General features: G+C 43.3%; 1 protein-coding gene across 1 annotated transcript in view; it reads left to right on the forward strand.

The window, feature by feature from the left end:
• Positions 1 to 15,250, forward strand: part of kidins220a (kinase D-interacting substrate 220a) — a 49,492-nt gene that overhangs the window by 14,915 nt on the left and 19,327 nt on the right. The window contains exons 13-23 of the mRNA XM_056295389.1: positions 91 to 255; positions 552 to 731; positions 4,982 to 5,147; positions 5,598 to 5,749; positions 6,649 to 6,749; positions 7,674 to 7,859; positions 8,101 to 8,241; positions 9,396 to 9,633; positions 9,983 to 10,062; positions 12,613 to 12,757; positions 14,084 to 14,246. Coding sequence (XP_056151364.1) covers positions 91 to 255; positions 552 to 731; positions 4,982 to 5,147; positions 5,598 to 5,749; positions 6,649 to 6,749; positions 7,674 to 7,859; positions 8,101 to 8,241; positions 9,396 to 9,633; positions 9,983 to 10,062; positions 12,613 to 12,757; positions 14,084 to 14,246 — 1,717 coding nt within the window. The remainder of the gene's footprint in view (positions 1 to 90; positions 256 to 551; positions 732 to 4,981; positions 5,148 to 5,597; positions 5,750 to 6,648; positions 6,750 to 7,673; positions 7,860 to 8,100; positions 8,242 to 9,395; positions 9,634 to 9,982; positions 10,063 to 12,612; positions 12,758 to 14,083; positions 14,247 to 15,250) is intronic.

Raw genomic sequence — 15,250 nt, forward strand, 5'->3', positions numbered from 1 at the left:
TCCCTCTCTATGCCATGGTCTCTCCTACCATCGCATTGATTCTCTCCTTCCCTTACTTTTTAACACTATCTTTCTTTCTCTCTCTTCCAGAGCACCTTTCCCCCTCTGAGTCAGATGGGGACATGTTGGGTTATGACCTGTATAGCAGTGCCCTTGCTGACATTTTGAGTGAGCCCACCATGCAGCCACCCATCTGTGTGGGCCTGTATGCCCAGTGGGGCAGCGGCAAGTCCTTCCTGCTTAAGAAACTGGAGGGTAAGAAAGCCCAGCGCATTAAACCATCTGATACACAAGTGTATATTACAGTGCTGCTGAAATCAGTTGGAGGAAGCTGCTCATCATTATTGAATTACAAGGCCATCAAATTGTTTATTTGGTTTTCTTAGAAAATATAATCATCTGCTTATCTGCTTCAGATTCTGAGATTCTTACTTTACCTCATATTACATTTTAATCTCCCCCCATGTCAGAGTTAAAAATGTTTAAGAACTTTAATCATGTCCTGGTTCCTACCTCCCCTTCTACTCCTGTTTTGTCCTCTCCCACCTCAGATGAGATGAAGACGTTCGCTGGCCAGCAGATAGAGCCACTGTTCCAGTTCTCCTGGCTGGTGGTCTTCCTGACCTTGCTGCTGTGTGGCTCTGTGGCTGTGATCCTGGGCTTCACAGTGGACCCCAAACTGGCTATAGCTGTCTCCCTGAGCCTCCTCGCCCTGCTCTACATCTTCTTTGGTGAGAGCACACACTATATTGTATTGTGATGTTCAATACTTAAGTGTTAGCCATAGGAAAGTTGTCTTCCCTGCCTTACTCCCACCACAGGCTAGGAAGCAGGAACCTTTAGGAGCTGATTTGAGAATTAGTATCCTGTTGATGGACAGCTCAGGATTTTGGGGATTGCTTGCCAAAAATCAGGGCTTCAACCCAGTTTTACGGTTGAAGGGCGGTCTCTTTACTCTCTACTGTGCCCAACTCTGCTCAGCCACCTAAAGAGCGTGTAGATGATGCGGAGCTACAGCAGTGGTGACCAGAAATAATCTGCAGAAGATGACAAATTTCTCCTTCGTATGATGTGAACTTTTCTCTTTGCTGACTGTTCTGCTCACTAGATGGTGCCATTAGACAGCCAGTTTCAAAACTGATGACTTAAGGCACTGACTACATAAATCTGCTTTTCTCACATACATCTTTACTTACTAGGGGTTGCACGAGTGCAGAGTTTTACAACTCAAGTACTCCTTTCCTGAAAAACTCGAGTTCTCGAGTAGTCGCAGCGGGGCCCTTTTAAGACTTTTAAGAGATGTCAATTAACACTATACAACTGTGATAGGGTTGGTCTCAGCACATAGAGCAAAGCATAAAATTAATGATATGATATGAAGATAACACTTGGTCTTACCTTACGCAATGGTGAAGTATGGAGGACACTGACGATATTTTAACATATTTTAACATTGTTGTTACCAACATTCTACAGTAACCCAAGATAGAAAGTTCAGTCAAGAAAGTTGGATTTTTCCCTAAGTGCTCTTATTGTGTTTACATATAGCAGCTGGGTTTTTTTTTTGTAAATTCGGTGAAACCTGGTCATTTATAAGCCTAACTGACTTAAAAATGAAATTAGTTATATTTGCTTGCATCTTTTTTTTTTTTTTGATTTTCTCACCTTTTTCTTCCCAATTGTACTTGGCCAATTACCCCATTCTTTCAAGCCGTCCCAGTCGCTGCTCCACCCCTTCTGCCGATCTGGGGCGGACTGCAGACTACCACATGCCTCCTCCGATACATGTGGAGTCGCCAGCTGCTTCTTTTTACCTGACAGTGAGGAGTTTTGCCATGGGGACGTAGCGTGTGGGAGGATCATGCTATTCCCCCCAGTTCCCCCTTCCCCCCAAACAGGCGCCCTGATTGACCAGAGGAGGTGCTAGTGTAGTGACCAGGACACATAGCCACATCCGGCTTCCCACCCGCAGACACGGCCAGTTGTGTCTGTAGGGACGCCTGACCAAGCCGGATGTAACACGGGGACTCGATCCGGCGATCCCTGTGTTGGTAGGCAGCGGAATAGACCACCATACCACCTGGACGCCTGACTTGAATCTATTTGTTAACAACAGTCATTTGCTTAGCTGCATCAGTGTAGTAGCCTAGTCTATTATAAATTATATGACAGACTTGATGTTAGTGCCATCCTTGAGAAAGCCGTCCACAGTTTTCACAATTGTTGCATGTTTATTTCATCATAACGACAGTTGGGAAAGAGAGCATCAGACTAGTATTGTTATGATATTTCAGAGTCATCTTGCATAAATTTGCAGGTTGTTTGTGAGCCATTTTCTGTTTTATCAATGAACTTTGAAAGAATTGATTTACCCTTTTCTTCTGTTGCTGTCCTTCCTCTTGTTTACCAAGGGCTGGAAACAGTGCACGTGAGATCTAGCATCATGCTATTAATGAGTACGTTATGTTAATGTAGAGACCAGGGCTCCAGACTAACTTTTTTCACCACCGTCCCGTAACTGTCAAAAAAAAAAATTGAACCATCCCAAAGTCAGTGTAAACCAACCCAAATTCTAAATGTTGTCTTTTTGCTTAGTTATTGTCATCTATAGTGGTAATTTGCATAAAAACACACTATTCAATTGATTAGGAAATAAATGATTGTACTTTTATTTAAATAATTGCTTTGATTAAAAAAATCTTGACATTAGTAGTTTTAATTATGTATTATAAATCAAGTCAAGTTAAGTTAATTTTATTTGTATAGCCCAATATCACAAATTACAAATTTGCTTCAAGGGGCTTTACAGCAACACAACATCCTGTCCTTAGACCCTAGCATCGGATAAGGAACAACTCCCTAAAAAAAAAAAACCTTTAACAGGGAGAAAAAATAGGAAGAAACCTCAGGGAGAGCGACAGAGGAGGGATCTCTCTACCAAGACGGACAACATGCAATGGATGTCGTGTTTACACAATTTACAGAATACAACATTGAAAGAGGATAACAGAATTATAATGGAATTATAAAATATATGAAGAATATGATGAGCAGGATGCCAAGCAGCGTCCAGGCGCCACCTGAACAGCCCAGGACCCAAGCCACGCGACCAGCATCACCATGTAAAAAAACAAAACAAAATTAGTCACACATTGTCGTGAGAGAAGGATATAACATTGAAACAGGATAACAAAAGTATATGGATTTATAAGATATATAAAATTAAAATGTGATGAGAGGGATACCAAGCATCGTCCAGGTGGCGACCACCATCACCATGGAGACCTCAGCGGACAGACTGCACGTGCACGCAAGGGAGACTCACATGACACCATTCACACACAGAAAAAGAGAAAGGGGAAGACATCATTCAGAGAGAGAGAAAAGACGTGAGAGAAGAGAACAGTTTGCAATAGTCAATAATTGATACGCTATAATCTCATTGGCAGAACATCTATTATTATTATTGTTATTGATAACAGAACAATGTTTGGCAAATTAATTGAGACAGAAACTGATCCACCATGCAGTACAGGTTGTGAAGCACTCAACTTAAAGGCAACTAATGTAGGCTGAGGCAAAAAGTCGACTTTTAAGTTTGGATTTAAAGGACTCAACAGACTCTGATTGTCTGATGGCAGCAGGCAGGTTATTCCACAAAAATGGGACCCGATAGGAAAAGGCCCTTCCACCAGCTGACTTCTTTTTAACTTAAAACAGGTTATAATTCCCTCTCTAATATTTATTTTTATTGCTGTGAAAATGTCAACAAATGTCTCCTTCAAACAGCTGTGTTTATTTCAAGTTTCTCGCCAAAAACAAAATTTTGCAAGAACATTGGAGCACATCATGATAAGGATCCATTCAGGGAGACATTTTCTTTTGCATTTTGTTTCATAGACAGAGCTTCCTTGTTTCGGTGGAGAAGTAGAAAATTAATTGATATGATTTGGTCAAAATGCTCCCAGGTGGAAAGATTTCACAAGAATCATTATGGAATATTATTATTGCTAGCCCTATAGAAAAAAGTCACACAGAGAAATTGAACTATTAGCCTACATATCAGTGTGTTTCATTCACTGTGTCCAGAATACCACCTGGTGTGTGTGTGTGTGTGTGTGTGTGTGTGTGTTTGTGTGTGCTCTGCTCTCTGCTATCCTCACATTTAAGAGAATGTAATTGATATTTTCTTTATTAATGATGTATTATTTCATCACCCGCAACCTATCAGCTATTAATCAGAACGCACAGCTAAAGTTAGCTAGCTAGTTAGCCAGGCTGTTTCATTCCACTGACTAATAAAAAATACATCCATTTAAATGTGTCCTTACCTTAGACTCGAGGTTTGTAGGCCTGCTCGGGTTTGATGAAGGCGATGGCAGTGCCCTCTTGGTGCTGGATCTGTGATTTGTTTAAGCAGAGCAACATATTTGCGAGGTCTTGCAAGCAAGCCGTTTGTGACTGAGGGGATGGATAGACCAGTACCACAGGTACATGTCAGGTCTCACGCAGAGTAGCTAGCCAGTAATAGTAACTATAGTAACAGCATGAGAAGACACGCGCCGCTGTAGTCGGTGCTCTGTTCAACTTGTCATTTGCTAAGTGATAGTTTAAAATAAATAAATAGCAAACTGTAAATAAATTCCGTTTCATCCTGGAGGTGTCCCAGGGAAGATTTTCTGTCGTCCCCGGGGCGACGTTAGTCTCAAGCCCTAGTAGAAACTCGAGAATTGATGTAACTGCTCAAGAACTCGAATGCGCGAGTACTCTGCAAAGCTATTACGTACTAAGTCTTTATTTTTTTGTTTATTTTTGAAATAACTCAAATGTTTGCTGTACAGTCAAGCTGTGCAGTTAAACAGAGGACTAAAAATAAGTAGTCAGGTTGAGTCGGGGTAGCGGAATCACAGCATATAACTTTCTCATAAGCCAACACCTCTGTTTGCCTTTCCTTTCCTCTTTCTTTTTTCCCTCCCTCCAGTGTTGGTGTACTTTGGAGGCCGTCGTGAGGGGGAGAACTGGAACTGGGCCTGGGTCATCAGCACCCGTCTGGCTCGCCAGGTCGGCTACTTGGAGCTGCTGCTTAAATTGATGTTTGTCAACCCCCCTGAGCTTCCTGAGCAGACCACCCGTGCCCTGCCTGTCAGGTAACTGTGACACATACACACACACACACACACACACACACAGCTGCAACAGTTACAGCGCCATATAAATTTGAGTGCCAAGTGAAATTAGATTCAGAGTTTTATTTAGATCAAGTTATCCAAACTAGATAAAATAGCACTAAAAGGGCAGCAGGATTGTGGTTTGTGAAATGTGATTTCCCTGTGTAGCCAAACGTCTCAAAACTATTTGTTAGCAAGGTACTTACTCCTAACTTGCTTTAGGGGTGCCGCGCTTTAGCTGGATGACCTTTATACTCCAACCAGAGAATGCAAAGATGGTTTTACTCTTGAGAGATCAGTTAACAATATCATAAAAGCAAAAAGCCAAACTGCCAGTTGGCTGCTGGAAACGGGTGTGTATTTTACCTAGATAATGCATCGGTTTTCTCTCACCGTTTTAACCTGGCCACCTGCCATGTTTCGTACAAGGTTTCTGTTCACGGATTACAACCGCCTGTCCAGCGTTGGAGGGGAGACCTCCATGGCAGAAATGATCGCCACCCTCTCAGATGCCTGTGAGAGGGAGTTTGGCTTCATGGCCACCAGACTTTTCAGGGTCTTCAAGAAAGATGAGATCCAAGGTGAACTCATTATCATCAGGCCTGTTCCATAGCTGGATTGCACAATCAGGACTTAATTTACTGTAAAGATATCGAAATCTTACTTCTGTAATGTTAAAGACTTTGTTGTAGGTCAGTTTTGTGTACATTATGGTGTAGATTTTAATGTGATGCTCTGTCCTCCCCTGGGACCAAAGTAGCTGCACTCAATTCATGTGGAACATTGTCCTGTGATTGAGTTGCACCCAGTTTTACATGAACACCTTCTCAACTGTCTCACTACTTGTAGCTTATCTTTTATCTTTCCTCCTCCTCTTCATCCAGACCTCCCATTATTATTTAAGAAAATGTTAGGGCGTCCGGGTGGCATGGTGGTCTATTCCATTGCCTACCAACATGGAGATTGCCGGTTTGAATCCCCGTGTTACCTTCGGCTTGGCCGGGCGTCCCTACAGACACAATTGGCTGTGTCTGCAGGTGGGAAGCTGGATGTGGGTATGTGTCCTGGTCACTGCACTAGCGCCTCCTCTGGTCAGTCGGGACGCCTGTTCGAGGGGGGACTGGGAGTAATAGCGTGATCCTCCCACGTGCTACGTCTCCCTCGCGAAACTCCTAACTGTCAGGTGAAAAGAAGTGGTTGGTGACTCCACATGTATTAGAGGAGGCATGTGGTAGTCTGCAGCCCTCCCTGGATCGGCAGAGGGGGTTGAACAGAGATCGGGATGGCTCGGAAGAGTGAGGTAATTGGCTGGATACAATTGGGGAGAAAAAGGGGGGGGGGTCCGAAATCTGAGAAGATGTTAAACAAGTGAGCAATGATATTTTTTTTGCCCGACTTTGCCTGGTTATTCCATTTCATGGAACGAAAAACAGGGATTTCTAGTGGTTTGTATCCCCAATGTATTTCCGAACCTTTCCAGGTAAGAAGTGGAAGAAGACATGCTGTGTTCCGTCCTTTGTGCTCTTTGCCCTGACGTTAAGCTGCCTGATCACTGGTATGGCCCTACTGGCTATCTTCAAGGTGGGTAAAAGCCAACGAGAGGAGCTTACAGTGTGTATTTTGTCTGTCTCCCAATAGGGTACGGTTGAAACAGCCACTGTAACATCTACTACTACTACTACTTTCAGCTGCTCCTGTTAGGGGTCACCACTGCTGATCATCCATTTCCATTTCTTCCTGTCTTCTGCATCTTCCTCTGTCACACCAGCCACCTGCATGTCTTCCCTCGCCACATCCATAAACCTCCTCTTTGGCCTTCCTCTTTTCCTCTTCCCTGATAGCTCCATAATCAGCATCCTTCTCCCAATATACCCAGCATCTCTCCTCCACCTCTCCACACGTATCCAAGCCATCTCAATCTTGCCTCTCTTGCTTTGTCTCCAAACTGTCCAACTTGAGCAGTCCCTCTAATATAATCATTCCTAATCCTGTCCTTCTTCATCACTCCCAGTGAAAATCTGTCTTTTCGTCAGTGCCACTGTCTCCAAAACAGCCTCTGTAACACAATGAATTAATAATATTAGTAATTTACAAAAATTGGCGATAATTAAAACATTCACAATTTGTGTGGCCTCCAGTTGTAGTAGATTACTTTCTGGCTAAAACATGCATGTATTAATGTAAATCTATGTCTGCCTTGGGTGCTAAATATTTTTGATGATTCTAAAACTTTGCTTTGTACTTTTATATGTTTTATAAATTAAACAGGAGAGTAGATTAGGGGACAAAGTGAGTGAGACACTACAGTAGAGAAAGCTCTGGTGGAATTTGATCTAACCTGTTGACTATCTCTGGATACACCTTCTGGTTAAGGAACGGATTCTTCACCCAGTAGGGAACAGCAGTCAATGCTGCATAGACTATGTCCTCGCTGAGTTGCTTTGTGTCCAAAACGTCTCAGATGCAGGGGACTTAACCTGGATATTTAATGCCTCAATGTCCCAGGTGGACCCTGAGAACCTGACTGTGAATGCGGTGCTGATAGCCATGGCTAGCGTGGTGGGACTGGCCATACTGCTCAATTGTAGGACCTGGTGGCAGGTGGCGGACTCTGTCCTCAACTCCCAGAGGAAACGTCTACACAGTGCAGCCAACGACTTGCACAAACTTAAGAGTGAAGGATTCATGAAGGTAAAAATGCTTTTGTTGTTGAGCCTCAAAATCTCAAGCAAGAGTATTATTTTGCGGCATCCAGGGGTCACAGCTAAGAACACTATGCTGGGGATGTTGTAGCTTTAAGTTACCAGTTTCAATTACCTCTAAAAAAAAGATCACTTAAAGGTTATATCTAGTGTGAATCAATCCTTGGTTGCTTAAAGGTCGCCAGGGTATAAACACTCAATCAACTTTTTTATTTTCTGTTCGACACAAGGTTCTGAAGCATGAGGTGGAGCTCATGTCCAGGATGGCCAAGACCATTGATGGCTTCACCCAGAACCAGACACGCATGGCTGTCATCATCGATGGGCTGGACGCTTGCGAACAGGACAAAGTGCTTCAGATGCTGGACACGGTACGAGTTTGAGTGTTTTCATGTGTGGGCACAAAAAATAGGTGTGCAGCAACCCACTTGCTGATAACAAGATAATTTAAGAAAATTCACATGCTGTTCGCATTCCCACCAAATGCACATGCTGTCATTCATGTAAATTTAAAGCCATGAGAAGATCTATTGTCAACAAGCTGTCATGTGGCCGTACTTTGCAGTGTCTCTTTCACCTGCATGCACACAGAGCTCATACAGTGCTCCAGAGCAGCACAGTAGCCGGCCCTCTCTCCCCAGCTGTCCTAACTTGCCTCTGAGTTCAGATTCCTCCTCCCAGCTGGTGTAATAGAATTTCCATCAGGCAAATGTTATTATTTGGTGGAGCAATCCCCTGGAGAATAGCAGACTGCTGTGTGTTAATGTAATCTTCATCCTCTCGGAAGGCACCTCCCAGGCCCATGAAAGCATCTTCTGTGACAAACCATGACACTCTTAAATTCCCAGTCTCTATTAACAAATGACCGATTATTTTCTGTTTTGTTACATCGTTTCGTCAAGCTATGTTGTTTTTTTCCCCACTGGCTAATGTGAATGTATGCTAGAATTGTTGTATTTATATCCGTGTGATAATTACTTAGTTGATGCTGCTGCCAGCTGCTGTAGTGCAGGAGGCTCTCAGGCCTGTGAGGTGAGCCTGAGGTTGCTGGCCAGGGGCTACAAGCCAAGAATGTATGTAGTGCAAAATCAGTGTCCTGTGACACTTGGACAATGTCCCTTAGAGAGCAGAGTGGAAATCCCCCTCTACCATGTGCTGTTGAAGTACAGCGCTCCGCAACAGCCATTAGGTTGAAATAGTAGTTGTGCTGTTCCAGGCTGCTGGAGTTAGTTGTCATGTCTGACTGAATAGAGTGGAACTCTGACATTTTGACATGCACTTATTAGAAATAGTTGAGTACATTCTGACTTTTTAGTTCAAGGTTGGACAAAAGTCAGTTTTTTTGCATCATTTAATGAACAAAACTTATCATAAACTTCCAGTTTCCTGACTTTGTGCCTAGAAAGAAATGTGAACTTGATTGGTCTAATCGAATAAATGAATATCCTGAGGCAACGATAACCTTGTTTTTTTGTAAGAGATCCTTGGTTACCCATACTAATCTGGGCTTCCTGTCCCACGCCAGGTGAGGGTGCTGTTCTCCAAAGGCCCCTTCATCTCCATCTTTGCCAGTGACCCCCACATCATCATCAAGGCCATCAACCAGAACCTGAACAGCGTACTGAGAGACTCCAACATCAACGGCCATGACTACATGAGGAATATTGTCCACCTGCCAGTCTTCCTCAACAGCCGAGGCCTTAGCACGGCGAAGAAGCTCTGCACGGCGGCCCCCACCAACGGAGACCTGATGCCCGCTGAGGGTAAAGAACACAGACCCATGTGAATTCTGACACAAACATTTGCAAGCTTACACACACAAACAAGTTGTCACTCATTTGTGAGCAATTTGACGCTTTTAAGAAGCTGAAGAACTAAAGTCAAATTCCACTAGAGCTGTGTTGTTCTTAAGTCAGTCATCTTTCAGGTGAAATGATACTCTTGCTCTCTCTTTCTGTCTGTGCATCATTTTCTGTCACTTCCTGTCTGTTCTACTCTGACACTCTTTGTGTTTGTCTGTCTGTCCTGTCTCTTTTCCTCTCTCTTCTCTCTTTTCCTCTTTCTCTCTCTCGCTTGCTCGCTAACTCTCTAACTCTCTGTCCTTTACCATAGGATGGCATGAAGAGACAGACAGAAAGAACAGCCTGGGAGAGCAGACCAAGTTTGGCAGCAAGAACGCCCTCAACCGCAGGGTAAAACAACCATTCAACTTGTCATCCCAATTAGACAATGTTGGTGCCCCACCCCAGGCCAAAACAACCCACAGGAAACAACATCAATAATAACAAACTCCAGAGGAGCCTGTGCTAACATATTAAATTTGTAATGAATGATTTGTTTACGAAGCAGCACAAAACACAATTTGTTGGCTGTCCCACCACACCCAAGTTTTTTCTCCAATATCATAGGGCTCAAAAAACAATAGTTGACGTCTTGATGTTAATCAACTAAATTAAAGTGTAAGTTAGTTCCCATAGCCAGGGATGAAAAATATCTCAATTAAGCCTACAGAGTTTGAAAAATCAGGCCCCAGAAGTGTCACCACTCTGACCCTCATCGTATTAGAGTTCAGTAAAGACCCAGTGATCGTGGGAAGGACTGTGACCAGAAGACAAAGTTAAATAAAGTGAGAGAGAAGTGAGAGACTCGGTGTGTAGCCAAGGAGTCTGGTGTAATTGATGTAATGGCTGTTTATCCTTCCTGCTGCACTGCCACAGTCTAATGATGGGGCCTAACAGCAGTGGGTCCCTGTGACAAAATACTGGCACCAGGTCTGCTGGCAGGAGCCTAAATGACTCTGTTACTGTAGCCCACTCTCCCCCGCCCCGCGAGACCCTCAGGGCCTTCTCCCTCCCTCCCTTCCCCTCCTTTCTCTCCTGTTTGTTTATTTGACATTTGTTTGTTCTCCTAATCTATTTGGTGACCTCCTTTTATTGTCTTTGGTCCCCATATTCTGGAGAGGCGAGCTCTTCCTATTTGCCCTCCTCTGCTTGCCAGCTTTTTGGCAGTTGATGTTGCAGCAGGAGGGCCCTCTTTCTACAAGTGGAGATTAAAATAACAAGGAGGAGAAAGTGAATTACTGTTTCTTGGTTCTGTTGTGGCTTCTTCAGTTGTGGATCACATTCCCTGGTCCTAAAAGGTTTCCTTACTAGCTATTCTTACTAGCATTATCCGCCCAACATGATTAAGGCATTGGCTTGAGCAGACCACGGCTATAAAATACAATTGAGTAACTGGATCATCTTCTTTTATGTGAGGTTAGATACATTTTCAAAGATTCCCATTGGGGAATATCATCTCATTGCAGTAGCAGATGAATAATAGGTTGCAACCAGGGAAAAAAGATATACATAGAACGTTTTAAATATAAAAAAAAAGTGTAAATAGAAAGTTCTGTCTATAAAGTACTAGAAAGAGGCAAAGGGGAAATAAAACACAACAAATGGTGCATAAAGACTGAAGCCATGCTAAGTAAAAAGTTTGTGAGAATATATGAATTAAAAGTATATTATGTACATAGTAACCTGTCAAAGTAACAGCACTCAAATTTGTCGACCAGAGCACCTTACATATTATGTGAGGACTGGAATATAAAATGTGTGAGGTTAATGCATACATGCTGGGTGCAAGATGTTGCAGGGACACTAACCAGCAAAGTAGAGGACATACAAAACACATAAATAAAGAAATGTATGGAAAATATGTTCAGTATTATAAAATGATGAAATATACAAAAGAAGGGAATAGATCATTTACAAAAAAGTTAGCCCAAAACATGGATGGAGAGAACAGAACAGTGTATAGGCAAGAAAATTATAGCACAAAATATTGATCAAGAGGACTATGAAAGATTACATTATAAGTAGGCATGCAGAAAAAGGGCTGTAATTTGTTTTCAACAAACTTTTTAGGTTTTTTTTAACCCCCTTAATTGTCTATATCCATTCTGAAGCTCCTTATTCAAATATCTCTAAAATGCAGGGGACTCAATCTGCAAGGGAAACAAGCACCTTCTACCCTGAAAAAAATACCCCATAATTTGGTATCATTTTGTGATATTATTTTGTAAGAGAAGTGTTAGTATAGGTGTTATCTAATTTGGAGCCAAAATCATCTTATCTATTGGAAAGAAAGTTGGAAAAGGCTGACTGGAAGACCACAGGGAAGTATCTTCTTTCAAACAAACAATCAAAAACAAACATCAAGACAACAAACTGATATATTATGAAGTCATCTTAAGAAGTTGTGTTCTTGAAACTGTGATTAAATACAACAGTTTTACATTTGTGAAGTGGACTGCAAAGGTGACTGCTAGCCAATTATGGCCGTTTCTACAGTGAACCTTTTCGGCGCTGACTGAATGGCGACCATTACTTCTCACTCTCCATAAGGGAGGTCACAAGACCAGCATTACAACTTCAAAGTCATCCTAAAGCCTCAGTCTGCCTCGTGACCAAGGGGGCACTCGGATATTACCATAGATGCTCTCCGATGGATCTGTGTCAGTAGCTTGACCGTGTGTCATTACTGGCCAATTCTTGATATTTGCTTTGTAGTTTCTTTACAGAGAGGATATAGAGGATTCCCCCTGAGAGGGCAGAGATGAAAAGGCAAGAAGGAGGTTGCACTGAAATACCAAGCACAACTGTGTTAGAGGCGTGAGGTTTGCTGGCTGTAAATGTTGTATTGTAACACATATCCCATCATCTTTAAACATGCATATACCTGTGCTGTGTCTCCAGGACACGTACCGGCGGCGCCAGATGCAGAGGACAATCACAAGGCAGATGTCCTTTGACTTGACCAAGCTGCTGGTAACCGAGGACTGGTTCAGTGACATCAGCCCTCAGACCATGAGGAGACTTCTCAACATCGTCTCCGTCACTGGTAAAAAAATAAACCACGGTCTTAAGCCACTGCCCTTGTCTGGTAGCTTTCACTGAAACCGTGTTTTGTTCCTTATTTAGCAGTATGAAATTGGCCTGGGTGAATGGAAACACAATAATGGAAAGTTCTGGTGGATTTCTCAGTGTAGCGGGTAGATACTTTGTTCCATAGGTGGGACATTTAACCAATCAGTTTAAACAGACATAAAGTCAATCCATTGAGTTAGATCTCTCACAACTTAACCAAGCATTTCATCCATCCATTATCCAAACTGCTTATCCTTACTCAGGGTCACGGGTATGCTGGAGCCTATACCAGCAGTCATTGGGTGGCAGGTGGGGAGACACCCTGGACAGGCTGCCAGACCACATCACAGGGCTGCCACACACACGCATTTACACCTAGGGACAATTTAGTACAGCCGATTCACCTGACCTACATGTCTTTGGACTGTGGGAGGAAACGAGAGCACCCAGAGGAAACCCATTCAGACACAGGGAGAACATGCAAACTCCACACAGGATGACCCCCAAGGTTGGACTACCCCGGGGCTCGAACCCAGTACCTTCTTGCTGTGAGGCAAGAATAAATTTTGTTGACGGTATTTACCTGAGAGGGGATTGGGATTCAAAGAAAGGACAAATATGCAGAGACAGAATTTCATCACTGCATAGGCTGCAGAGAGTCAAAGTAGAAAAAGTGGACATTATAACAGTAGTGATGTTATAAAACAAATCAGCCCTCACCATGATGAGGACATTTGACATTCTCTGTGTATGAGTAGCGTGAACACCTGTGCATCTTTATCACAGTACTATTTGCTGGTTTTTAAGTTGTGTGTATTTGTTATTGCTAAACAATTTTTCTTAACATGTTTTTTTTTAGTCTTTATTTATCCAAATAAAATCTACAGACGAATGCATGTTTTTTTCCCCTAACACCAGCATCTGCCCCATTTATTGAACCCCGAACATTAACATGTAGGAGCCACCCAGTATTGTTTGTTGTCTTCCACTGTTGAACTCTGAGCAGTGCCACAAGATTTAGGTGCTTTGCTCAAACAAGGGAAGAACGTTTTTCATCCACTCTCCCCACCCAAAATATTACCTACCAGTCTAAGGATTTAAGCAGGTAATCCCTTGGTCACAAACTATAGTTAACAGACAACATCATGATATAGAATTATTCTCTACTGACTAATCAGTCCTATATTAGAGTTGTTTTTTTCTTATTCAGATTGGAAGTTGGAGTTAATTTGCTGCAGTAGGATAGTCACCGACAAATGTGATTGATGTGGCAACAAATGATCTATGTCCTTGTTGGCAGGTCGTCTTCTGCGGGCCAATCAGATCATCTTTAACTGGGACCGGCTCGCATCGTGGATCAACCTGACTGAGGAGTGGCCCTACAGGACGTCATGGCTCATTCTTTACCTTGAGGAGACAGATGGAGTCTCTGATCAGGTCACAATGAAGGCCATCTATGAACGGTATACACACACACACTCATACACAAAACAGACGCTCCTTTTATTTTTTTTGACCCCCCCCCCCTTTTTCTCCCCAGTTGTATCCGGCCAATTACCCCACTCTTCCACACCATCCGGGTCGCTGCTCCACCCACTCTGCCAATCTGGGCAGGGCTGCAGACTACCACATGCCTCCTCCGATACATGTGGAGTCGCCAGCCACTTCTTTTCACCTGACAGTGAGGAGTTTCACCAAGGGGACGTAGCACGTGGGGGGGTTATGCTATTCCCCCCAGTTCCCCCTCCCCCCCGAACTGGCGCCCCCACCAACCAGAGGAGGCGCTACTGCAGCGGCCAGGACACATACCCACATCTGGCTTCCCACCTTCCCACCTGACCAAGCAGGAGGTAACACGGGGATTCGAACTGGCGATCTCTGTATTGGTAGGCAACGAAATAGACCGCTATGCTACCCGGACACCTCCTGTTTTCCTCTTCTGCTCATTCCCTCTCACACCAACAGGAAGGAACAGACACATGCATATGTGCATCCTCTCTCCTTTGTTTCTTGCTTTTTCTGAGTCGGGATGTTAGTCACATTAACCAGCAGGTGTCAGTAGAGGATTTCTATTGAACCCTGTTTGGGCACCATACTCGCTGTTCAGTTGTATTCAGTGTCTCTAAGTAGCATACCAAATGTCTTCTAATTTGTCCTATTGCATAAGATAAATGACAGTTGTCCCTTAAACCCATAGCTTATTCTTGATTTGAGTCAAAAAGTAGTATTTTAAAAGGGGCAGAGAGGGCACCCCTAAATGTGGTTTACAGTAAAGAAACAGTACTTGGCATCTATGCCAACATTTGCGTGCGTGCGTGTGTTCTTTTGTTTATGTTGCCATCCCTGCATTTGAGCGTGCTCACAACAGGGAAGATGAGGAGGAGGAAGAGGGGGCTGAGACAGGCTGAGTCGTTGGGTTCAGGAGTTGTGGTGCATCAGTAGCTGGCCTTTAAAGGTTGCACTCTGT

This window comes from Lampris incognitus, chromosome 16 (genome assembly GCF_029633865.1).
Source record: "Lampris incognitus isolate fLamInc1 chromosome 16, fLamInc1.hap2, whole genome shotgun sequence".
Taxonomy (NCBI): Eukaryota; Metazoa; Chordata; class Actinopteri; order Lampriformes; family Lampridae; genus Lampris; species Lampris incognitus.